Source organism: Acartia tonsa, chromosome 10 (assembly GCF_053477335.1).
Source record: "Acartia tonsa isolate MP-2025a chromosome 10, ASM5347733v1, whole genome shotgun sequence".
NCBI lineage: Eukaryota > Metazoa > Arthropoda > Copepoda > Calanoida > Acartiidae > Acartia > Acartia tonsa.
Genome location: NC_137269.1, coordinates 22095624 through 22123443, shown reverse-complemented (window position 1 = coordinate 22123443; position 27820 = coordinate 22095624). Strand labels below are relative to the sequence as shown.

Genomic DNA, 27820 nt, shown 5'->3' with positions numbered 1-27820 from the left:
TATCAGAATAGCCTTAAAGGCAAAAACCGGCTCCGAATTAAAAGGTCTTGGCTAAAATATTTTGTCAAATATTAAAACCTAAAAAATCTAAAAAAAATATAGATTTATAAATGTATGGTATGTATTAATATATTACAGTCCCCAAAGCCTTAAACCTTTCAATTTAAACTCTGTACACGCGTCCTATGTGGCACATATAATAAATATCCAAGATTTTAAAGTATTTAGCAAAGTTTTAGATATCCTCACCTCTCTTCTGTATTAAATATATTTAACAGGTGACTCATGGAATTGGAAATCTTACATTGTTAAAAACCAGACCACTTAATAAGAGACATTTCATTTATCTAAGATATTAAAACCAATCTATTGGAGTATCCTATTATACAAAGTAGTAAACACGGAACCGATTGAGCTCTCCACTTTAGTGAAGCTTCATCAAAGTTCTGGGATAATATTAGGCTCTTTTATTATTTAGATTTAAGTCTTGGAATGGTTTTATGCTATCTTTTCTTTCCATCACTTCCATTCGAATACAGATACCCTAGAGGCTGGGGGTACATTCGCTAATACAATAACTAGTTTTAAGAGTGATATATTTAGGCTATTATATTTCTTAAAAGCTATGTATCACAATCAAGTCAATGGCTTTGCCATTAATTTCATGTCTAAATTAAAATACTGAAGTTCCATTAAAAAAAAATCTTTGTATTCGGACGGGAGAATTATGATTTTATATTTGGTATGGTTTCTGTGACCTACCATGAACAAATCCGTGGACCCTTCATTGTATATGTATCTGTGTAAACTGTAATGAACTAGAATGCACTTAAGATAATTGCAAATGTACTAAAGTTTGTACTAAACTTCTTATTAAAGACTGCCGAATCAGGGACATAAGATATCTGGTACTTTTTATGATATATTTTAACCGTCAAATTTTCAGCCATTTAAAACAATAATGTTTTTCAACACTACACAACAAGGAAAGATTAATAAACATGAAGCGAAACACAATTTTTATTAATTTTTGTGTTTTAAGATATTTGTGGGTAAGCCCTCAAAGCAGCCTCGCCTAAGCATCTGGTTGGGATATTTTTCTTGGGAGAAGGGAGAAAATGTGTGAAAAATATTTTTTATTTATTGCTTATGGTAACCCTAAAAATTAGGGGTAATGAATTATTAAACATTTATAAATCTACAATTTTTGCCTGTCTGTGTGTAATTAAGGATCTCGCTACCTGCAGGACCGATATGATCTTCCTTTAAAGTGAAGTTTCAAATAGGTCCCGCTAGTAATGGAATAAAGCAAAATCTGAATGAAATGACTTAATGAAATTTTCCTAGGTATATCATTGTTATCCATGGAGGCGAGTATTAGAGAATTAGTGGATGCATAGATAAAACTTTTATTAAGCACCTAGCACATAGAAAAGAGGATACATATACATTATACATACACTCATTGATTTAATTATATAAATCATTTATAGTTCATTTATAATAAAAAGATAAATTAGACCAAACAGGTGGCGTATTATCTTTGTTAAATACGCCACTGGATATAGGATATATTAACAGCAACTACTAAAATTTTGTTTTATTCAATGTTACAAAAAAATAATAATTTATAAAAAAAATCTTTAACAAACTTCGAAAATTCTTTACTTTTTAAAGTGTATCTTTTTATCTTTTATTATATCTGACAATAATTTTATTTCTCGTATTCATTCGAATCCGGTGGATAGGAACCGGTTCTCGTCCATAAGAAAAAACCATGTCTAGCATCGTATTATATCCAGCTTTCTACGAATATAAAAATGTACAATCATAAGATTAAAACTAGTTTTAATCTTATAATTGTACATTCTATATCCGCGGAAAGCCGTTTATAATACGATGCGAGAAATAACTATTATCATTTAAATACTCCATAAAAATTAATTTGAATTTGTTTTAAGTGTTATAATTTTAAAACCAACAAGATACTAGGATATTATGTATTTATATATCTATCTAAGTATAGTTTAAATATAAAAAAAAATTTAGTTTCTTATTAAATTTTTTGCTTGGATTTTCAAGGCAATAATGGTTAGATTAATCAAAATCTATTTTCTACTCAACTAAAATCAACCTTACAATCTTAAACCTAAGAATTGGAGAAATGATAGATTATTGTTCACTAGCGGCTACGCCCCTAGAGGCCTCTAGTGGCAGTTTAAATGTTTTTTTTTTAAAAACATGTCTATGTTGCGTTCAAGTCTCTACGTAAAAATGTTTTGTGAATTCTCTTGAGGTCTCTTCCCGGGACCTATGAGAAGCTACCCTGTTAAGGAGAACCCGGTCGGTTCAGTGGTTAGCTAAATCCTTCGCTACAGACAAAAAAAGCTTACTACTTTATATAAAAGGATTGCCAATCTAAGCATAAAAATAATTTTAAGTTGGCAGCACTAATATTATGTAGGACAAACTTACAAACGGTCTTTAGAATGTAACTATAGAGTAGCTACGCTACTAAAAGTATATAATTACCTCTTCGTTCATGCTTCGGACTTGTTCTATAACATTTATTACTCCATTTTATTTAGGATTTTAAAAGCCTATATTTAATAGTATACAGCTAAGTTTCAAACATGTAGTTCGACAAAGTGTCTCAAAAATCAGCCTTGTAACGTCATAAAAATGAGGGAGATGAGGAGAAGTGAAAAAAAAACCTTAAAAAGAGATGGATAATTCCTCATTTTTATTTTTAAGGCTGATTTTTTTAGACACTTTGTTCAGCTACTTAAAACATGGGTTTGTTCGTCCGTTCATCAGTTGATAAATTAAGAAATTAAAAATAATTGATCCTATAAAATTTTAACAGCTTAACAAATATATTCAATTTGAAAATTATTATTGTTTAACAGTTTACTATTATTTCTTGCCAAAAATACTATTGATTGTTATAATTTCGCTACATAGAATGTCCTGCTTATTGAGAATTTGACTTAAAAATGAGTAAAAGAAAGAAAAAAAGAAATGTTTTTTCTTTCTTCTCTGGTATTGATGTACATTTTTTTAGAAATGCATTTATAAACAAGAATGACAACATACATCAAAACAAAGATAACCCCGCCCCCCCCCCCCCTCCCGATAGAATTATGACTCTGGTAGAGAACAACTATTTTAGGTAAGGTTAGGTTATAGGATAGGGGGCCAAGCACCCGCGGCTAGGGGCCGAGCGCTGCGGCTATGCAGGCAAGGGTGCCGAGCGCCGCGGCCAGAGTTCATAGTTCTGTTGGAGGGGAGGGTTGGGGGTATAAAAATTGTTAACATTGAAAAAAAATATTTCTGGGAGGATAATACCAATATTAATTAAATGTCGGAAGTAAATTCCCTATTGGGTTTGAAATAAATAAAATAAAATTTTCCACATATTTTTGGCAAACTTATGTAAGAACGTGATTATAAAACTATGAAGGCCTATTATCTACAGTTAAATATCCCCTTACTTCCTAGGGAAAAGGCATAAACATGACGTAGCAGGTGTGATAAAGACCGACTGACGAACATACATTTATAATAATTATAGAGTAGCTGTGCCAGTGAACAGAAATGTGTAAGAAAGGGAAAGATTGATGTAAAGTGATAAATGGAAACCAAATACTTACTATTTACTAACGTCACAACAATATAGCAAAAAATGTTTGTACATCAATAGCGCAACAATAACTTAAGTTAACAAAATTATTTTTAAAAACTAAGAATTGTACACTTAAACTTATAATAGAAAATTTAAAAAAAACTTCTGCCAAATACAGAAAATTCAATACTTATTAGGGCCATAACTGTGTGTTGGTGCAAATGGTTAAGTAGGCCTGCAAGTTGCCGTGCAAGAAGTGCGCAATTGTACAGGATTAAACATTACATTACATTGCTAAAAAGGACTATTTTATTTATGATTAGGGTAGTTGTTTGAACAACCAGCTATTTTTGCTTTAAAAGTACTTTCCAGTATGGCTTCAAATCCTATTCATATCCGCTGGATTAGAACCGGTTCTTAGCCATTTTGAAAAATCATGTATAGCATTGTAATACAAACAAATTTCCATCATTATTAAAATAAATATAATAGAATTACTAATTGCAGAAAGCTGTCTATGATATGATGCGATAAATAACTATTTAATTTCAAATCAAATAATTTTGTTTTATTTTTTGCTGAAAAGTAGGATAACCATTCTTACTACAGAGAGAACCAGTCTAATATAGATAAAAGTTACCAAAGATAAGTCATTTTCAAAAAAAAATATACGAGGGGAGGACAATGGCAGAAGAATTAATATTCTCAAGTATTTTGCGAGCTACAAAAAGAAAAATTTGACACGAAGAATTAATCTGCCATTGTTTTATCCCTTAAATAAGCCATTACCAGATAACTACATATTTCTTATGTCTTCTTTCCTAACTAGAAATCACTTGGACTGACACGGACGGACGGACGGACGTACAAATAATTATTTAAACTTTTCAAACGTTGTTTCTACCACATGTGGAGAGATCCAACATTAAAATCAAACCCAACATAAAATAATCGTTTTAGAACTTTATTTGGTTTACTTTCGACTAAAGTTAAAATATTTTAATATGATTCAACTGTTTGTCATTGCGTGTAAAAAAAATGATCAAAATGGAGCAAATATGTTCCTTAGTTGTTGGATGTTGACATGAGGTCCTCTGGAGCTTGTCCGGCTCCTACTGGAGCTGGAGGCTGACTCTCTGGAGCTCTGCCGGAGGTTGGGCACACTTGACTTCAACTTGTGGCCACCCTTGCCCATGTTAGGCAGGGTTGAGGAAAACTGTGCCGGGGAAAAAACAAGATTAATTATTATAATTTGATATAAAAAGTACAAACAATAGAAACCAAAATAATCAAATTCATGTAATTTTAATTAGAAAAAGGAAATTGACTTCCTACTGGCCTACCATTGGCCAAATAAAATGTATACTGGCCTGCCATTAGTAATTTAGTCTGTGTATTGGCCTATCATTGGTCGTTTGTATTGTATTGCGTAATTTTTTTATAGGCCCTATAAAAAGCATAGATCCTGTTTGTAAAAATTTAAAATTTAGAAAAGAATCTAATCTTGCTTTCCTGATAGGATGAACTATTACTGCCGACCCTCGACGCTGGACTGCTGTAATGGTGCGGCACTGGAGGCGGACTATGGCAGCGGTAACCGCTACTAGCGACTGTAGGCGGTGGCGGTGGACTTTGACAACGATGGCTGCTTGAACCTTAATGTTTTTTTTATAAGGTTATATTCATTTAGTTTGTTGTTGATATAATGAAACAATACACGGCACTAGTGCTGAAAATATCAGGACTCGGCATCGGCGACTAAGGGGCGTCGTAGCTCAGTGGTAACGCAAAGAGTTACGGTGATGAGAGTTCGAGTTCTAGTCCCCAGGCCATGTGACAAATCGAATTTTTCAGTTGAATACATTCACGCAACTTTCCCTGGTTGTGTAAGAAGGGGATTATTGAGTAAGTTTGGATACTTAATAGTCACGTACATAATATCAGTACCACCCTTATCCCAAGCTCCTCTTTTGAGAGCGTTATTCATTACGGTGACTTAATTTGGGACACCTGCCACACTCGGCGAGGATGAGGTAATAATGAGTAGCTCTCATGAGATAGCGGGTCAAGTTATAATGTGCTTGGACGTGGAGCTTGATAGCATTAGTGGCCATACACAAATGTCTCAGCCTACTCCATGACTACTTAGGTCCAAACCCTAAGAGACTATGGCTAATCAATCAATCGGCGACTAAGCTTCAAATTTAAACCCGTTTGGATGCTTTAAAATGTTTTTTTTTAAAAGGGGGATGGCCATATTTAGATAAGGTTTAGACTTCCAACTGATTTTTAAATTGTCAAAGGCGGCTGACGCGCGTCTGCCGAGCACTGGAAACTATCCTCAAAGCCAAACAACTCAAATTGGGGAATACATTTTAATCTGTTACATCCAATTTATGTCAATCTTCTATGGGTATTTAGGTACTTAATTTTGTTTAAATAAAAATCCTGAATATAATGTGTCCTTGCCATAATTAGATCTTAAATCTATCAAAGGCAGAATTTAGGGTAGATTAATTTGATTCACTATAGATATACCTATCCTAGAATATAATTTCTCGTAATCATTCGAAACCGATTAATATCCGGTGGATTAGAACCGGTTCTCATCCATACGAAAGAATTATGTCTACTAGCATCGTGTTATATCCAGTTTTCTATAAATATAAAAATGTACAATCATAAGATTAAAACCAGTTTTTAAGCCCGTGCCTTCGGCATATCGGGGCTAGAAAAACTGGTTTTAATTTTATAATTGTACAATTTATATCCGCGGAAAGCTGTTTATAATACGCTGCGAGAAATGACTATTACCTATAGAGCCAATGGAAGCATGTTTAGTAACAGTAGTAGCAGAGTCTATAACATCAACAGATGGATGGGTGTCTGTGTCCAGACTTCTGTAAAAAAAAAGACACACACATTTAACAAGCGAATACAGTATGCTGAACCAAATAAAGTAGCTAGACAAAGTGTCTTAAAACATCAGCCTTGTAATTATGTGATGTCCTAAAAATCAGGAACTATCCATATCTTTTTTAGGGGATTTCTTTCTCACTTCTCCTCTCATCTTCCTCATTTTTATGACGTCACATGGCTGATTTTTGAGACACTTTGTCCAGCTATCCAAATTAAAATTTGAGCTACAAGGTTAGTTTCTACCATATAACTTGATAATCATATGTAATCAAAATTTTTAAAATATGATAATTATTTTTCTCGTATTCATTCAAATCCGGTGGATAGGAACCGGTTCTCATGAATACGAAAAAACTATGTCTAGCATCGTATTATAACCAGTTTTCTACGAATATAGAAATGTACAATCAAAAGATTAAAACCAGTTTTTTTAGCCGGTGCCTCCGGCAACCTCGAGGCTAAAAAAAACTAGTTTTAATCTTATAATTGTACATTCTATATCCGCGGAAAGCCGTTTATAATACGATACGAGAAATAACTATTCTCGTATTCATTCGAATCCGGTGGATAGGAATGGTTCTCATCCATACGAAAAACTATGTCTAGCATCGTATTATATCCAGCTTTCTACGATTATAAGAATGTACAATTATAAGATTAAAACCAGTTTTTTTAGCCCCGAGGTGCCGAAAGCGGAAAGCTGTTTATAATACGATGCGAGAAATAACTATTAAATATCAGAAAGAGAGGGGAATTCGATATATAAATTATACTGTCACCAAAAGATTTATGAGTACCATCTTCAATTGGTTGGCTATAAAACTTTGGTTACTTTTTAAAATCTTGAATCATGTAGGATTGTGGGAAATTTTGTTTATCACAATTGGAGGGAGAGAATTAATTTATCGTTTATTGTCTGATCCCTGAAGATCCCTAAAATGTAATACTTTGTGATAAATTTTTAAGAAAGGCCTGCGCGCTCAAGAATTTTACTTCTTTTACGTATGTGTGTGCTTTCCTATTGGTAAGATAGCTAGGTTGTGGGGGACAGTCACTGCCAGAACTTGGACGTGGACAGTCACTACCAGAGGAGAACCATGACTCCCTGCAGGACTCCCAGTTAGAATACTGCAGGTTCCGCCCACTGCTGGTATGCACGCTTACACCTGAATATGTTTTATTAATGAGAACAATAGGGTATAGTCCCTTTCGTAACATCGCACCTTATGGGGCGATTCTTCGTATTTTTCACAGTAGCCTTTCTCCTATTTCTAGCCCCTGCAGGGGGCTCTAACCCTGCAGGGCCAATTACCTAACCCTGTGGGGCAATCAACTAACCCAATATAACCTAACCTAAAATAACCTTTAAAAAGCCATTTTAAAAACACGACGAATCGCCCCTTATGGGGCGATGTTACGAAAGGGACTTTTCTCGAACAATGTAATTATACCCATATATTGTGCTAGATTATGCTGGATTATGTTAGGTTATGCATAGTAAAGGTTGAAATAATTTCGTAGGTATAATACCCCGCGTTGGTATAGAGCCCCAGAACTAAAGCTCTCCACATGGGTTCGGAAGGGTTAAATCTACAAAATTAAAAATGGGGTAGTTTTGGTTTGTGTTTATAAATAGGTTTGAGTGAAATCACTGTATCAAAAGAAGGGACACAATATTTTATTTTTAACTCTTGGATTTTAAGTCTTTCTTAATATATTAAAATTATGTGTAGGACTAAATATTTTATAATTATATCCATAAGAAGCGAAGCACAAAAATACGAAGTCTTTCTCACGTATTTTTATATATTTAACATTTTTTTTGTAGCATTACCGACGGAGAAAGTAAACTGCATACTGGATGCTAATTAGTATACGTAATCTAAACAAACAAGATCAGTCATCTTTGTTAAATATTAGCTGCGAAAATTATATTTATCCTATGGTGTAACGGACTGACTGACGGACTGAGAGACCATGTGAATTATAGAGTAGCTTCATTAAAAAAATACTAAAAGACACGTATTACATATTTGACATATGTTTACCTGAACTACTACGGGGGTGATGATCGTCTCCCCCAGGGTGGGAGTGGTGCATGGGGGGTGCTGAGGGGTGTACACGTGAGGATTTATGCGACGGACAAGCATCTGCAAAATTATAGAGAAATTGAATATAGAGATATAAAATTATAGATGTATAAACAGATAATTAAAAACTAGAGCATTTAGTGATTCTAATTATTCACACAGGCCGAGCAATTCAAATTTCAAAAGGTCCGCATTTTTCCCCCACCTTTTAACTACATAAAGAAAACAATTATATTATAAGACTAAAAGAACAACTTACCAACAGGACCATCCATCCATGCAGCTGGCGGGGCCGTCGTGTCACTATGCATCAAATGATCCACACTTGATGTGCGCACTGGCGGCATCGGAGGAATCACCATATCACTTCCCTCTCCGCTCTCCCCGCTCATCAACTCGTTATCCTGCGTGTAGGACAATGAGGACTCGGAGAGGTTGTCGGGGGAGGGTTCCCGACTGCGCGAATGATGCGCGCATGTTGTGTGATGGACTATGACAATAGCGCGATCCATTCCGCCACTCCGTCGTCCGGGACTGCGCGATTTACTACGACCTTTATTATTAGTTTTGTTGCACGCAATATTATTTCCGGTTTTACCGCCGCTGCCGCCGTGCGGCAGGGTATGATGGCTATAACTGGCGGAAACACAATTACCGGTCCGTTCTGACGTCACTACACAGGTTGTTTTATTTCTGTCACGTTTAGATTTGCGCCTTATTGTACTAGTTGCTGAATGATGGTGCTGTCCGCCGTCTGTGGGGTAATCCTGTATGGGCGGTGGACTCTCCTCGCCGCTGCCCCATCCGCCCTGGCTGCTCTCCTGGTGGCGGAAGCCGATTGAACTAGGGCCGTGAATCATGGGCGTAGATTCACGAGGTTTCCCGCCCGGCCCCGTACATCCAGAGGAGGCTTGAGGTGGGGGCGGTGGAATTTGTATAGGCACCTGCAAAAAAAAAGATGTTTTAAAAAAGTTTACTCATTGTATATATTACTTTTAGTATCAGCTATTCACTTGTTTTATCTGTAATGCATATTTAGCTTCAACTGACCTTCTAAAGTATTTACAGGTTGGAAATGTTTAAGGGATCTTAAGAAGATCTATTGATGATCAAATAAAATTAACCATATAGCAGAAAAAATTGGTGGAAAAGTGTAAACACTGATATTTTGTACGAACCAACCAAGGTTTAGCAAGAGCACCAAAAGGGTTTGGTACACAATCATTTTCTTTTTTCTTCACGGGTTTAGGAGGACCCTACCTGGCGTACTGGGGGTGGGGGTGGAGGAGGGGTGGGTACATAATCCTCCTCCTCTGTCTTGCTACTGGACTGGGATGAGGTGAGGAAGGAGAGACGCTCCTGGTTCAGCTGGTGGGTCAACTCGTTCAACTCCTTAAAATGCACAATATTAATTTGTCTGTTGGTTTGTTAAATCTAAGAAAAAAATGTGACACTACAATAATTTTTCGGGAGTCATGGACAAAAAAAAAAAAAAATTAAAGATGTTAAAACGGGTACATGGCGTTCCTGCAACTGGCAGAATTACAGCTGGATGTAATTTTGTCAAAATGTAAAAACCTCTGCCAAAATTACAGTCATACTTTAAGTAACCGCCATAAATACATCTAACACAGGCATTTATACATCCAAAATTGTCAAATTTACATCTATTTCTTGCCAATTTTACATCTAAACTTTTTTATATGTCATAAATACATCCTATATATTTTAATTAATAATAAACAATAGTGAACTGTATAGTAGACATTTATTATCAATACAAGGACATGCATAAATATTATATTAAAACTATAGTTAAATGTTTAAAATCTTCAAAATTGAATTTATACAGTTGATTGTGATGACATTAATCATTATTAAATGTATAAATGTGAGTTAAATAGATTTTTATAAGGTAATACACATTTAGTAGTAAGACATACAAGGTTACTTTTAGGGTCGATATGCTACAAGGTTATTTGCACCTTTTCTAAATTGCACCTATTGTAAAGTTTGAATTCAATAGGACTATTTGAACATGTCAAAGTCAATGAAAACAGCTAACCTTTTTGAACGGACATACAGACCAACCCTAATCATAGAAAAGCTTAGCTTTAAAAAGTTAAAAATCTGCATGTGTTGCTTGGAGGAATGGAATTGCCGGTTACGATTATAGAATTGCTACACTTCCTAAATAGAAAAAAAGGGAGGGGGGCGGAAGTGACACTTTTTGAAACCAAAACTAAAAGTCAAAGAAACTCAACTAACAGCTCTTAGTTTTGGAACTGTGAAGAAACAGCAGAAACCGCCGCTCACGCCGATTATTTTTTGCCTTTTTTTCAAATTAGACAATTATCTGAGAAATTATTTTTTCATAAAAATTTCCCTCATATTTTCACTAGACACTTGACTTTGACTTTTATTTTTGGTTTTAAAAATTGTCACTTCCGCCTCCCCACTTTATAACGTCTAATTTAACGAACAGGGCTGACGAACATACATACCATAATTATAGAAAAACTTCGCTTTAAATATAACAAGAAAACATAATGACCACTTCTTTTTTAAAAATTCACATACCTATTATAAATTAAATGTTGCACGCAGTTAATACAACGAATTACTAACATTTGTGTACTGTACATTTTCTGACATAAATATTAAGATGAAATAAGTTAAATAAAAAAATACAAATATCGAATAAATCAAACTAATCAATAAATGACATTCTAAAAATAATTCGTGAAATGGGTAAATAGGGAAAAAGGAATGAATTATAGAATAAAGATTTTAAACATTTAGCCATAATCTAATATATTAATTATGTATATTCTTGTAGTATAAATATCTACTATACAGTTTATTATTGTTTATTATTGGTAAAAATGTACAAGATGTATTTTTGACATGTAAAAAAAATTAGATGTGAAATTGGCAAGAAATAGATGTATAATTGACAATTTTGGATGTTTAAATGCCTGTGTTAGATGTATATTTGTCAGGGTACCTACGATATATGGCAAATTACTGTCGAATTTACATCCAGACAAACAATTTTGACAAAAATACATCCACTGTATTTCTGCCAGTTGCAGGAACGGCAACGTCCCGTTAAAACAATTACAATTGCTTCAATGTCAGTTGTACAGATTTAAAAATAAAATCAGCTTCGATGATCTACATCCAGTTCATGTTAAACCAATTACCATGCCGAATTTTGGACATTTTTCTACTAAAATTAAGATAATATATAATAGTAATAATATCATTAGTATAAGATGACCAATTTTATTTCATACCATAGGTCGATTTCATAGTATATAATATTATCTAATGCCAACAAGGATTTTTGGACAAGATTCTTAAGGTAAAGGACTTCATGTTTATAAAAATTTTTTTTTTTGAGAATTTGTACCTGAGTTGCTTCTGAGTCCAGGTGGTCATTGGGATCTGGTGCCAGCCAGTTGTCCGCTGTAGGACTCCACCTGGAGCAATTATTAAGGTGGGGAGTGGGCTCACAATTTGTTTCATCCTGTTCTCCATCCCATCTAAATCAAGATTTTAAATTTTAGCTTCAAAACAATTATTATGTAATTTTATGAACCAGCCTCGTTTCTTTTTATTAATGTTCAAGCGCCAATGATAGTTGGGTTTTAATCACATCTTATTAAAGACAGCATTCCGCGGATATTAATTAAAAAGCCTCAATTCCATTTCTAATCCAGCGAAAATTTATCGTGAACATTAGAACAGAAAGAAGACTAATAGTGTTTATAAATGTTTTTAGCAAACCCATTCAAAAGTAGTTTAAATCAGTTGAAATTGATAAAAATCCTAATTTTGAATAGTTTTAATCTATCAAAATTTTTTTTAAAATACCTGTTACAATTATTTTTATTATTAGTATTGTTGCACTCCTGCAGACGACGACATTTTCCTTTATTCTGCTGCTGGCCAACTACACCTCCCCCTCCTCCTCCTATTCTTTCCAGTGTCTCCATTCCACCCGATAGTGATTTGGCAAGGGGCGTGGTCTGAACAGAAACAAATCATGGTTAGATTTTATCTACTTCTTTTAAATTAAAGTAAGCTAGGACACCCCCTTCCCCATCTATATACAAAGTGGTTTATTTGTTGTATGTAAATCTGTAATAGATTATAAGTTCCATATATGACATAATACATTGTCTAATATGTATATGTATACAGATAAATCTCTTCTCACAAATACATAATCCTCTTTTTCTTGTTGTAAATACAGGGTGTCCAAAATAAATAAGGTAAAAAGTTACATATATGTATAACCTATATAGATCCTATATTCTCACGATAGTTTTAAATTGGTTTGAAAATATTTTTGGTTATGAGTTGTGGGGGGTGCGACATATTACACTCGTGTCCCCCCTATAATGCCCCCCCCCCCCTACTCACCTAGAATTTCAAACAATGAAGGGGGATTTCCACAAAAAAAGGAGATTATAGCTTATTAGGATGCTGTGAGTATTGGTGCAAAAAATATGACGTAACAAAAAAAATTAGCCAATGAGAGGCCGTTATTGACCAATGGTAAAATTTAGTGGCCTCTCATTGGCTAATTTTTTTTGTTACGTCATATTTTTTGCACCAATACTCACAGCAACCTTATTAGCACTTTTTTTAAGTACATAGCAAATGATTATTATTGGTTGGATAATTTTATGTTTATAAATACATCTGTATATGTTTTGAAGACCCTGTATATGATTGATTTATGTTTAGAGTTAACCCTGGGTGTAGGTGAGAGAGAGTATATATACTATGTATGTATGTCATTATTGCACAATATACACATATTACAAAACAATCCTAACATTTATTTACAAACAAAATATATACAGATGGACAGTTAGGAAGAAAGACAGTAAGACAACTAACTAATTAGTCAAAAGGACAGACAAACATACAAAAAGATAGAAAAACATATTAACAAACATACAGACAGACAAATAGAGAGCTGGTAGACAGATAGACAGACAGACAAAAAGTCAGACAAATAGACAAGCAGACAGACCAACAGATCGACAAAAAGACTGACAAACAGACTGACAAGCATAAAGACAGATAGACAGACAAACATAAATACAAATAAACAGACAGAAGGATGGACAACTATGTAGATAGACATACAAGCACACTATTTAAACGGAAGGTGAGCAAACATGCCGATAGACAGACAGAAAGACGGGCCCACCTTATTGTGAAGGTCTCCAGTATGAAGGAGAGGTTCAGAGCCACCGTTGTAAGAAGTAGGGTCAGGCCGCACACTGGCCTCAACAGATACAGGCTCCTAAATTTTTAAATAATATTAAAAAAATAAGATCCCTGGATAAAAATTATCTATTTAAAGATTCAAACTTAGATATTTACTAAAAATAGACTAAAACCAGCCAGCAATTAATGCAAAGCTTCCTGTTGCAATGCTTTGTTTTATATATGTACTAGCGGTTACGCCCCTAGAGGTCTCTAGTGGCACTATAAATGTTGTCTATAATTTTCTAATAATTTATATTTTGCGTTCAAGTCTGTACGTAAAAAAAATTTGAAATTAGATCTTTTTGTGATTTCTCTTGTGAAGGGTGGTGGTACCTTCCCCCCAAATAGTTATAAACCTTCCCGGGACCTATGAGAAGCTATCCTTTTCAGGAGAACCCGATCGGTTCAGCGGTAAGCGAGATCCTTCGTTACAAATAAACAAACAAAACAGACAGACACACATCGTTCTACTTTGTATTATACTAGCGGCTTCGCGCCCCTAGAGGTTGGATCAATCTATTTTTGTGTTATTTAAATTTAAAAAGAGAAAAAAATTTTGGGGTGGGATTTTTTTTGGAGGGGTATTTTTCATTTTTTTTGGGGTGTGGGGGGGTTGCGGGTGTCCCACCCCCAAGAAAATAGCTTAAAACTATCACAGGACCAGTAGGTATATTCCCTGAAGAGTAGAGCCCAATCGGTTCAGTGGTTACTGAGATCTTAAGCTTCAGACAGACGGACAGACGGACAGACTAACAGACAGACAGACACACATCGTTCTACTTTGTATTATATATAAAGCTGATGATCAAATCATTAACAAAAACTTTGACTATTTTATCTTAATTAAGAGCAGTTTGAACTAAGCAAAACGTTTGATAAAAATAAGAATAGTTATTTCTCGCATCGTATTATAAACAGCTTTCCGCGGATATAGAATGTACATTTATAAGATTAAATCCAGTTTTTTTAGCCCCGAGATGCCGAAGGCACGGGCTAAAAAACTGGTTATAATCTTATGATTGTACATTTTTATATTCGTAGAAAGCTGGATATAATACGATGCTAGACGTAGTTTTTTCGTATGGATGTGAACCGGTTCCTATCCACCGAATTCGAATGAATACGAGAATATTTTTTATTTATTCCTAATTACAAATTACGTCCCTTACAACCAGTTTGCGGGCTAAACTGATTACGGATTCTATAAGTATTTACACTTTTTATTAAATATTTTTTTAATATATTTTTTTTATTGTTAAGCTCTAGGCCTAACACCAAAGAACCTTAGAAACTATCGAAAGAAAGATGGATGTTGCATATTTTGAGCAAAAATTTAGAATAGCTAATTCCATATTATCAGTAGCTTGACAAGTAGCTTAGAAAACGAGTTTTAAAAATCAATGAATTATATTAAAGTATTTAAAACGAACATATTTTTCTTTCTGATTCTGCTAATTCTATATTGCTAATAAAAATTAAATAGTTTTACAGACTTTATAACCTGCTTTATATATATCATTAGAATCATTAAAATACAAAAAACAAAGTAATATGTAAATAAAAATGACCTGACATATTAAAGCAGCAGCCTTGCCCTCTGATTCTTGATTATCTAATTTTTCTATTTCTTCACTTTTGATAGATTCCTAAATCACAACAAAAATTATATACTTGTTTAGTGCCCTAGGAAAATGGGGATAGTCGTCTCAGTTTTTGGCCTACCTGTTCTATTGACGTCAAAGTATAGGGAAAGAGAATGGAAAGGGGAAAAGAAACCTCTAGAAAATTTATGGGGTTTAGAGTATTTCCTGACATCAATAGAATAGATGCGCCAAAAGCAGTGACAACTATCCCCATTTTGCTAAGGCACTATAAACAGCTACTTTTAGTAAATCTCATTTTATAAACTAACTATATTTCTCTTAATCTGTTCCAATGTCCGTTTCCAGTAAGATTCAGAACAGGTTTTGAACTATTTGTTGGAGGAAAGGCCAGAATTATAAACCCGAGCAAAAAGTTTACCTCTCCCAAATTAGGCATTAATAGATAAAGTTATACTTAATTTACTTACATAGAAATGACAACTCAATTGATATAAAATATAAAAAATCTACAATAAGACGACTTTCTTGGGCCTTATGGAAGGAGAGATGGCGGTATTCAGATATCTTATGGAATAAGACAATGGACGACAAATTGATTTTAGTCTCCAATGATGGTAAACAAATGTACCAATTACGTAGTAAAATTAGTCGTTGAAAAGTTTGGACAATACTGCTATAAATCAAAAATAACAAAACCATTGAAACCAACGAATAATATATCTTTGTTATAAAACTTTGGGTTCCAGCGTAATTTACAGTCCAACGTCCCCTTGTAGTAATATTATCTTACCTGATAGGGAACTGTTACTATTACAGGCTCGGAACTACTTGTGATAATATTATCATACCTGATAGGGAACTGTTACTATTACAGGCTCAGAACTACTTGTGATAATATTATCATACCTGATAGGGAACTGTTACTATTACAGGCTCGGAACTACTTGTGATAATATTATCATACCTGATAGGGAACTGTTACTATTACCGGCTCAGAACTACTTGTGATAATATTATCATACCTGATAGGGAACTGTTACTATTACAGGCTCGGAACTACTTGTGATAATATTATCATACCTGATAGGGAACTGTTACTATTACAGGCTCAGAACTACTTGTGATAATATTATCATACCTGATAGGGAACTGTTACTATTACAGGCTCGGAACTACTTGTGATAATATTATCATACCTGATAGGGAACTGTTACTATTACAGGCTCAGAACTACTTTCCTATAAATTAAATTTATATTGAATTTTAAAAATGTATACTTATTTAAAAATTTTACTAAATCAATTCAAATTTGATTCGTATTCGTGGATATGGACGGTAAATTTATATTCATCCCCAAAGGTACACAAAAACACTTCTTTTGTATATTAAAATTGATGGTTGAAAAGTTTATACACTGCAAGTTTAATCTGACCAAAAGTTTCTCAGCCAACGAATAAGAATAAAACGTGATAACTTTAATAAAACAATTAATATCGCAATACCTTACTAAGCAGTAACGTATGACAAAATCAAATGACCATACATTAGTTATAGAGTAGTTGCGATTTCGAAAAAAAAATAATAGATGGTTTCCCGAGGCGGCACAGAACCCCAATTCTTATTGTTATAGATTGAAAATTTGGGTGGTTGTTCTTTGACTGTATGTTTATTACTTTAGGTCGATAAGGTTTTATGACATTTGGTACTGGGTAGCTCCGTTGGATTAGGGCACTGCAGATATATGACTCACGCAGGGTTTTTGCATAGACAAAACAATACACCATCCTTATTTTCCATCTATTCCAAGAGCGAAAAGGAGTATCAGTGTTTCGGTGCTCTATATGCACATTGAAGGAAAGTAGAAAATTTAGTTACCCTTGAATTATGACTGATATGCGGACTGCTAGGAAAACCAGGGACACTCAGGCAAGAACTAGAACTTTTCTTGTTTAAACCTCGGCCCTAAAAAAAGAGGAAAATTTATTTAAAATATGTTTTAGGGGTACCATTGCATTGTTCCCTAAAGAAACGTGCAAAGATATATGAAAGTATAGGCATTGATGCTAAATAAACCCCTTTTCCCTCTTGAATAACCTAACTTAACCTGAAATATGCATACAAGTGTTGATTTCGGTATTAATGTAATTGCATTAAAATTATATATAAGCTCCATTTTAAAATTTTAAAATACACGAATGTCCATATCTAGGTTTTGTCAATATTATAAGTTAAGATGTAATTAAAGATAATTTTACTGATTAGCAAAAACTTAAATTTTCTTTACATAGCAAACATTTATCAGAAAAAAAATATATTTCTAACTAAATTTTAATCATAAAATGACCTAACATATGAATTAACCTATAAAATGAATCTGTTTATTTTAGTTTATCTATTATATTTATCTATCTATCATTTGTTGTTTCTATCTTTAAATGGTTTTACAGGAATTTAAAGGAAAATATTTTTGAAAAATTTTCCAATATGGCTTCGAAACCGATTATTATCCGCTTCTTTTAAAGTGAAGCTTCACATATTTCATAGGAAGATTTCTTACTATTTTGGAAGAGATTAAGAGAAATCGCACCTCTCCAATATATTGTTTTTTTTCTTAAAACTGAAATGTAGTTCATAAAAATGGGACAGTTTCGATGTAGCTTTACAAAGTGTCTTTAAAAAATCAGCCATTTGACGTCATAAAAATAAGGGTTGAGAGGAGAAGTGGGAAAGAAAATCTCTAAAAAAGAAAAAGAGATGGATAATAAAAAGATATAGAATAGCGGTTCTACAAAAAAAAAGTATAGCAGTTCCAACAGCATATTGAACCGTGGTGGATGTTTTTTCGGATAAAAAATCTCTCAAACGCCTGGAGTATTTAAGCTGATTCAGTATCAACATGATAATTAATGTAAAGCTTTTAATCCTATTCTGTCCTGTCCTAAATATAAATAAATAAACATCCTCCCTCCCTGTTAAACATAGAGGCGTCGCATTCACAATAGTATATGTCGACTATACGACATTTAATTACAACTCTTGTCGTCGTTTTAGGCAATTTTGACTTGTCCTATCAATTTCAAAATCGTAGCAACTTTATAATCGTTTTCTGAAAGTCCGTATATGTCCGTTTAAAACTTGCTGATTTTTAAGTTTATTTGACATTTTTTGGTGTAATTTCCTATTATATTTATTAGATTTTTAAAATAATTACTCCTTGAACAACAATTTACAAATATTATCAGCGAAGTTCTCTATAATTAAGTCCTTAAACTGTAAGTATGTAATTAAATAGAATGGACTGTAATACTGTATATAAGCAATTTTGCTACAAATTTATACAATTGTGTTTAGAATTATTATTTATTTTCTGCCTATAAGTTCTGACACTCTACAAGTAAGTTTGTTCAACCGTCTGACTTTAAAGCTTATTTGGAGGTTGTCATCCTTGTATCTACTAAGCAGCGTTTTCTATACTGATTACAGTCTTATGTTGATATAACATTAGCACAAATGATTTTAACAGGGTTTGGCCACACGAGGTATATCAATTCAGTCGGCCTAATTATTATATTTAAATAATAATAAACAAGAATCATTACGTTCGGCAGTAGAAAAGTATTTAAGTTATTATTAATAGCTTCTAAGTTTCTCCGGCAAGATAAGGATCATGATCATATAAAAACTAATTTTGGAAGGTCAAAAGGAAATAACTTAAATCAATGAATATTCAGATTTAAACCCACATTTTGCATAAGTATTAGTTTTTTTTTAACATTATTAGTAATGACTCGGTTATACTAATGAGTGTACGGATATACCATAGTTGTTAAGTAGCTAAGTTAATAAAACAATGGCAACATGATTAAAAATGTAGGTTGTCATGTGCTTCATATATATTAAAAAAATAATCTTATTATAAACTTTTAATTTTTGCAAAAAGAAATTTTGTACTTTTTATAGAAGTGAATCTACTATTTAATTCACATTGTCTGTATGTTCGTCCGCAAAGCTATGATGGATTTTATCGCCTGCTTATTAAAATAGACAGTTAGGTGAAGATTCCCCTTACTAATGAACATCCAATATAAAATTAATTTTGTCTGTTAGTCTGTTGGTAATGTTTTTTTCTGCTCTATGAATTACTTTGTCCGTTTGTTCGTATTTCTTTGTGCTTCGCCACTAAAGGATTTTGTCATTCTTGTTATTTACTTGATTGGCAATTGTGGCAAAAGGTATCTTTAGAAAGATCTACAATATTGGCATTAACAAGGACAATTAAGTCCACCAGAGCAAACAATTACAAAAACGCACAAAAAAAAGAATTTTAAAAGCAAATTTTAAATCTTATCCTAAATCTAATCAACTCCAAAAACATTGATAGGATGTTATCATTATTTATTCATTAGACTTGGGCGTATGGGCGGACAAGTCTTGTTTATAGTGTATCTTCTCTCACTGAAATTACTTTAAAAAAGGTTATAACAATAGAAAAATAAAAAAAAAATGAATAAATTAAAAGTTTTAAAATAATTTTTTTTACTTTTCTTTTTTGTTGCATTTTAAGCCCTTCTATCTCCCATGATTTTTATCTCACAAGTTTCCTATATTCTGAAGATGATGAAAAAAAGCAAGTACTAAAACTAATATTTACATTGACTATATAAAAAATACTATAATGTAGTATGTATGTAATATGTATATAATATAAATATGTATTCTGTTGGAAATAGGAAAAAAAAACTTTCTTTTGTACTTTTTTTCTTTTTTTTCTCTACTGTTGCTATCTTGTTGGGTACAGAAGTAAAGGGATAGTTTAATGGATGATAATTCAATCTACCCCCAGCGTTTATGCGTAAACTGTCTTTGGCAGATAGATAATTTTTGAGAGAAAAAAAGGGCTGTAGATTAATTTTACTGTCATTGACCTGTACCTCCCTGGTTTAGTCAGAACCGTGTAATAGATAAAGAAGGAATTTATTTCTTAGTGGGGGAGAATTATTATATAACATTTTACTTTGCATAAAAAAACACACATTATTAGAAGTGAAGCTCTTCTATGAGAAGAATATGTATGTCACACTTCTTCTCTGTCTGTTGGCTATGTAATGAGTTTAGATGCTGTGAGTATTGGTGCAAAAAATATGACGTAACAAAAAAAATTAGCCAATGAGAGTCCACTATAAATTTTACCATTGGTCAATAACGGCCTCTCATTGGCTAATTTTTTTGTTACGTCATATTTTTTGCACCAATACTCACAGCATCATGAGTTTATAATAATGAATAAATGGATTTATTAATTTAGATTGTCAATTAGACACAATAATTCGTAAAAATAAAAAATTCACTGCAATTTCCTCTTATTTAACTCATTTTCTTGACGTCACAATGACTGATTTTTGAGGCACTTTGTCCCCCTACGTAAAATATTTTTTAATTTGAAAATAATATGTCTAAATCTAAATACCGGATCCACCGGATATTAATTGGTTTCGAATGAATACGAGAAAATAAATAAAAAATTTCTAAAATCTTTTATCAACTACGTTATTAATCCAATGTATTTTACTATTTAGACTTATATTCCAAGTTGTGAATTTAAGCTCTAGAAAACTAAGAATGAAACTTTATGTGAATTCGATATTAAATATGGAAAACATCAAAGGACAAAATCTTAGAAAATTTTAGAAGAATGTTATGCAGCTTAATATAGCTTTTTTTGCCCAATAAAGCCTGCTTACACCAAAATGCAGAACGTTTTTAGTAAAGGTAAAATTCATTTTAAAATTTTGCACAATTTTCTTTGTTTACATTAAATACTTAGTCTCTGACTTAACATTGTGACTTTGAATGTATATTAAGGAACTAACATAAAATGATAATAAAGGCCACATATGTCTTTCAAATGACGTCCAAAATTTTTGTTTTATACACATAAGTATGCAAGACTAGAAGGATGTAAAGCAAAAATATTATCTAGCAACATTATTAACAGTCATTCTAATTGTTTATTATTCCATGGCCTGAATGAAGGTTTCAAGGGCAATGCTTAGGGCCATAAACATGGCACATATTAACTTATTCAATATCATAACAATAATTACTTTCAAACAAAACTCAAACCCCATTAATCTTTAATCTTTCTTGTTGAGAATATTAAAGTTATTTCATTCAAACATATTTTTGTGCCACTAAACACACAATCCCCCCCCCCCCCCGTATTATATAGATAAGGTTAGGCTAAGTTAAGGTTGCAAGAGGGATAGAAAATTTTTTTTTTAATCAGACATTTTTGCATATACCATCATTTATATAATACGGCGTTGGTATGAGATTAAAATATGTTACCCATGCCAAACATAAAGCAGTAGGTATAGATGTTTCTATCTTTATCTTTTACCAATAATATATTAATAAAGCAGTTTCCCACACAATAAATACTGAATACTAATTGTTTTCATTTTATCGGTGCAGCTACTCTATAAATTTAGGGTATGTTAGTAAGTTAGTCAATCTGTTGACATAATGTTTAAAAAGTTAGAAAGAAACGACAGTTTTTGTTTATTAATATCTTTGATCATATTTGCTGTTATCTAATGTCTCATGCCTATATTTTTTTAGACAAAATGAATTGAAAATGATTGCTAAAATCGAAATATATTTTCATGTCTTAGAATAGTGTAATTCTTTTAAAATAGGTTGAAAAACATACTAACTTTAAAATATGTTTATTAATTGACAACAAAAACATTTTAAGTATTGTCTGCTTTGCCCATACCAAAATTAAGAGGGGAAGGTTAGGCAAGAAAAGCTGATATAATTTCAGGAAATATTATATTAGCTTGTTATTACTCCGCTACTTATGAATAAAGTTGTTCTTGTATGTTAATTGTTTTCAAGATTAATAAACGATTACATCATTTTCACTTTTTTTCCTCTAAGCATCCGTTTCTATTATAAGGGTTTGTACATCATTATGAAAAACTTAAAGAATAAATGGTTAGATTTTAAAGTTTTTATAATATATATTATAAGTTTTCTATGATTTCGGAATAGGATATGACTTAAATATTATCAACTAACAGCTGCGTCCATAGCATCTATTGCTCTGTATTTGATAGGTTAGTGAGAGACTAAAAATAGCCTAAAACCATCAAAACTTTAATCTAAAAATGAGTTCAAAAATCATACTGGGAGTAGGACTAATGTAAAACTCCGCTAAGTTTAATAATCTGAAAAATGTTAAACATAGAAAAAATTATTTCTTTATATAATAGGATAATGATTTCAAAATTAAAATTCTCACATTGTTAATGCATTAAATCAATGTGGCCATGGCTGACTTATCATCGACAAGACAAGTTTCTAACTACATGTTAAAGTTGATATAATAACTATACTAAACTTTGACAGGGTATGTTACCCTGTTTAGTTTATAAATGTATGTGAACATAAACATAGTTAATAAACAGTTGAGGACCTTGGGCCGGGTTCAAACATGAAATATCAATCCAATTACATCGAACCAGAACTTAGTAAACATTTCAAAACTTATGAACACATAATCACAGGACAGATCATAATACACATACAAAGAGACTGACCCGGTTTAAGATACCTTTTTACGTAGAAAGACAGAGACACACATATCCTACCTTATTTTCCTTTTGAATTATCTAAATATACATGAATTTTTATCCTTTCTTTTATGTACAACCACTATTTTTATTTATCCTTAACTGTTTTATATTGTCTGGGTTGCTATGATAAATGAATTAAGTCGGTGAATATGAGGCTCTATAGTGTGGGATATCAGTGTATTATAGTATGGTGAATATGAGGCTCTATAGTGTGGGATATCAGTGTATTATAGTATGGTGAATATGAGGCTCTATAGTGTGGGATATCAGTGTATTATAGTATGGTGAATATGAGGCTCTATAGTGTGGGATATCAGTGTATTATAGTATGGTGAATATGAGGCTCTATAGTGTGGGATATCAGTGTATTATAGTATGGTGAATATGAGGCTCTATAGTGTGGGATATCAGTGTATTATAGTATGGTGAATATGAGGCTCTATAGTGTGGGATATCAGTGTATTATAGTATGGTGAATATGAGGCTCTATAGTGTGGGATATCAGTGTATTATAGTATGGTGAATATGAGGCTCTATAGTGTGGGATATCAGTGTATTATAGTATGGTGAATATGAGGCTCTATAGTGTGGGATATCAGTGTATTATAGTATGGTGAATATGAGGCTCTATAGTGTGGGATATCAGTGTATTATAGTATGGTGAATATGAGGCTCTATAGTGTGGGATATCAGTGTATTATAGTATGGTGAATATGAGGCTCTATAGTCTGGGATATCAGTGTATTATAGTATGGTGAATATGAGGCTCTATAGTCTGGGATATCAGTGTATTATAGTATGGTGCATATGATCCTCTATAGTGTTGAATATCAACCAAATAAAAAAATGCCTCTATGAAATAAAGATTACCCCCCAAAAATGAGCTTGAGGGTGTCGTAGGCACCCCCAAAATTTTTATATTCAAAATTTTACCCCCCCCCCCCCAAATAAAAAAGCTTGGATGCCCCTGTATCAGTGTATTATAGTATGGTGAATATGAGGCTCTATAGAGATTTTCCATATTTGGGTCAGGTTTAGACTTCCACCTGATTTTTAAAATTGTACAAGGTTGATTTCCCTGAGGCTTTCAGGTGGCTGACACACAGATCTGCACGGATCTAGCCCTGATTTTTAAAAAACATTCTTCCTACTAAAAAGATATGTTTCACCAATTTCAGCAATCTACACCCCCTTGACAATAAACTATCACTATTCTTGTGTCAGTAATACCACAACCCCCCACAAACTTACACCACCATTGATTTCTGAATGTTTTGTCAAAATAGGTAAGTGGGCCAGATGAAAAATTTTATAGTCTTGGATATGGTTCCAGGACAAACGCAGGAGTCCCAAACGTTGGAGTGGACAAACGCAGGAGTGTTAAAATTTGAATTTTATTAAGTATTTCTATACAGATTAGGCTAGGTTAAGATATGAATAAACAAATAAGCCCCCCGCAGGGGTTAGGCATTTAAAAAACCTATAAGATGGTCTAAAAGAGGTTAGGTTAGGTTAAGTTTCCACTCCGACGTTTTTCCACTCCGACATTTGGGACTCCTGCATTTGTTGTAGGACCTTGGATATCAATGGCAAAGCAGTATGGTACAGACTTAAACCTGACACCGCCCAATAGCAAGGTGTCTTGGAAGTCTTTAAGAAAATACAAATTACAAGAGAGTAAAATGTTAAATTTGTGACATATTTTTTTAAATGAAAAAAATAGAAGAAAGACACCTTAGCACATGATGATACATACACCTCCCCAACTGTACTATGCAGATAATACAAAATAGTATCTATTATATATGTTTTACAAAAAACAAGGACAATAATACCCAAAATCTTCGCAAAAAAAACATTATATAAAGATATTAATATCTAATAATCATAAACTTTGTGACATTCAACAAATTAATTGCGTAGTATAAATACGTTTATGTGTATTACAAGAATACCGAATCATGTTCTTTAATTTTGTTATTGTTCACAAAAAAATAAAAATAATCAAGCATTAATGACAAATTTCTAGATACAATAAAAGTTGAGTAGCTGCGCCCCCGATATATGAAGAATACTGCTTGGTAATGCAAGTAATGAACACAAAGGCCTACAATTTAATTGAGTTATTGAGCTACTCTACCCGAAATTTCATTTAAAAAAAAAACATTATAAAAAAGATCTTATTATTTATTTTCAACACCAAAACTAATTGAAACGTTAACCTATCTTTTAAAAATTGATGGTTAAATTTGTTCTTATTTTTAAATAATTATTTTTATTTGACTTGCTGGTATGAATTCGAAACCGACTTATATCCGCTGGATTAGAACCGATTCTCTGATATACTGAAAACTTATGTTTAGCATCGTATTACAGACAATTTCCCACGAATGTTAAAATAAAAATCATAAAATTTATATCAGATTTGTTAGCTCAGGCCTTCGGGGTTAACAAAGCTAGTTTTAATCTGAAAACTTTTCATTTTTGATTTTAATATCCACGGAAAGCTGCCTATAGTATGATGCAAAAAATAACTATTCCATTTCCAAAGGGGAAAAATTATTGAAAAAAAATAAGCTATTCCCAAGTTAAAAAGTCACAAATCTTTATTTTGTAGCTTGAACATATCACAGATGGGGGAAGATTTATTTACAGTCCATTTCTAAAGGGTTGGTTTTTATAATCAAGTGTTGGATGTTTTTATTGCATGACCTAAAGAAATCAGGACAACATCACCCAAAACTGCAAATGCAAAACAGAGGGTTGGGTTACAATATACCAACATAACTTCAGAAGATCGTTTTCAGTATGGCTTCAAAACTGATTTACATCTGCTGGATAAGAACCGGTTCTTAGCCATACTGAAAAATTATGTCTAGCATCGTATTATATCCAGTTTTCTACGAATATAAAAATGTACAATCTCGTGCCTGGTTTCAATCCTAAAATTTTTCATTTCATTATCAAAGGAAAGCTGTACGTTGAGATAAATAAGTATTCCTTTACAGCTCCTTAATCGTACAATTTTAGCAGGATAAAAACGTACATTAAAGATCATAAGAAATGCTCTAATCTAGTTCTTACGGGCCTTAGGTCCAATAAAAAAAATACAATTTTTTATTTTCGTCTCTGTGGCAATGCTTAATCATACTAAATTTGTACAATAGATAAAAGCAAGGAAAAGTGTGTTGGTTTGTAAAGAGTTATGATTCCACAAGGCTATCTGTGTTTAATTATTTTCTTTCCACAAAAAAAACAAACATTTTCGTAGCCCGACACCTGGCCCCGATGGTGAACATAAATGTTGGTAATTTAACCTCCCCTCATCCCACTCACACTCCCATCATTGCAAAGAATAATAAACACAACTGCATTTACCAAAGGTATAATTAACAGGATCATAAGGCACACTATGTTCATGTATAAATAAAGTTGAATAATAATATTTTTACCAAGAGTATAAACAACAGGATCATAAGGCACACTATGTTCATGTATAAATAAAGTTGAATAACAATATATTTACCAAGAGTATAAATCAACAGGATGATAAGGCACACTATGTTCATGTATAAATAAAGTTTAATTATAATATATTTACCAAAAGTATAATTAACAGGATCATAAGAAACACTATGTTCATGTATAAATAAAGTTGAATAACAATATATCTACCAAAAGTATAATCAACAGGATCATAAGGCACACTATGTTCATGTATAAATAAAGTTGAATAATAATATTTTTAACAAAGGTATAATTAACAGAATCATAAGGCACACTATGTTCATGTATAAATAAAGTTGAATAATAATATTTTTAACAAAGGTATAATTAACAGGATCATAAGGCACACTATGTTCATGTATAAATAAAGTTAAATAATAATATATTTACCAAAGTTATAATTAACAAGATTTTAAAACACACTATGATCCTGTAATCAAAATTAGCGGCTGATTTTTTGTGTGAAGATTCCCTATTCCATCAGTATCTAGCATGTAATTTACGCTACTTATGAATGTTGTCATCCTTGTTTAAATTTTTCCTACTAAAATTTTATTTAATCATATTTATTTACATCCTTGAGCATATAAATGTAAAGAGGACCTTAACCATCTTTTAATCTTTCTTCCAAGTACTTTTCTGCAGGGATTTAGGTATGGCAAACTTAATTTACATTGTACGACCGGGCCCCCCCCCCATCCTACCTTAAAAAGTAATATTTATGCTAGATTCTGTGTAATATACAAATTTATGTGAAGATTAAAGTTGGAATAGTTATTCATCGAATCGTATTATAAACAGCTCTCTATGGACAGTATAAATACGAAACGATACAGGATTTTTTTTGTTATGGTACAGAACCGGTTCAAATCCAGCTGATATTGAACGGTTCTGAATCCATACTGGAAATCAAATTACTCTGATAATGTCTCTCTTCTTCCTGACTTTCTAATTAAACTTTAAAAGTACTAACTTCAGAGTTAAAAATTTCTAAAATGTGAAAAGTAGTTTGTTTGTATGTCCGTTAAGATCTCATTACTTACTGTACAAATTTTGTTACGTATTTATTCTATTATATAAAGTAGTAAGCTTTTTTTGTCTGTAGCAAAGGATCTCACTAACTTCTGAACCGATATGGTCTTC

General features: G+C 32.5%; 2 protein-coding genes across 6 annotated transcripts in view; both read right to left on the bottom strand.

The window, feature by feature from the left end:
• The window catches only part of LOC145329647 (unconventional myosin-Ia-like), a 104341-nt gene that overhangs the window by 66697 nt on the left and 9824 nt on the right, over positions 1 to 27820 (bottom strand). For 3 of the 5 annotated variants that reach the window (XM_080173982.1, XM_080173983.1, XM_080173984.1), the window contains exons 4-17: positions 17406 to 17492; positions 16727 to 16768; positions 15495 to 15572; positions 13865 to 13960; positions 12514 to 12668; positions 12050 to 12182; positions 9895 to 10026; positions 8894 to 9578; positions 8593 to 8694; positions 7565 to 7710; positions 6440 to 6527; positions 5141 to 5280; positions 4692 to 4844; positions 2533 to 2560 (exon numbers count right to left, since the gene is read on the bottom strand). In XM_080173982.1, the coding sequence (XP_080030108.1) occupies positions 2533 to 2560; positions 4692 to 4844; positions 5141 to 5280; positions 6440 to 6527; positions 7565 to 7710; positions 8593 to 8694; positions 8894 to 9578; positions 9895 to 10026; positions 12050 to 12182; positions 12514 to 12635 (1729 nt within the window). In that variant the 5' untranslated portion in view covers positions 12636 to 12668; positions 13865 to 13960; positions 15495 to 15572; positions 16727 to 16768; positions 17406 to 17492. Of the gene's footprint in view, positions 1 to 2532; positions 2561 to 4691; positions 4845 to 5140; positions 5281 to 6439; positions 6528 to 7564; positions 7711 to 8592; positions 8695 to 8893; positions 9579 to 9894; positions 10027 to 12049; positions 12183 to 12513; positions 12669 to 13864; positions 13961 to 15494; positions 15573 to 16320; positions 16355 to 16378; positions 16412 to 16726; positions 16769 to 17405; positions 17493 to 27820 lie in introns of those variants that run through there. The other 2 variants (XM_080173986.1, XM_080173985.1) reach the window with 2 other exon arrangements.
• Positions 13808 to 27820, bottom strand: part of LOC145330719 (uncharacterized) — a 70001-nt gene continuing 55988 nt past the window's right edge. Inside the window, exons 13-16 of the mRNA XM_080175385.1 lie at positions 17406 to 17492; positions 16727 to 16768; positions 15495 to 15572; positions 13808 to 13960 (exon numbers count right to left, since the gene is read on the bottom strand). Coding sequence (XP_080031511.1) covers positions 13808 to 13960; positions 15495 to 15572; positions 16727 to 16768; positions 17406 to 17492 — 360 coding nt within the window. The remainder of the gene's footprint in view (positions 13961 to 15494; positions 15573 to 16726; positions 16769 to 17405; positions 17493 to 27820) is intronic.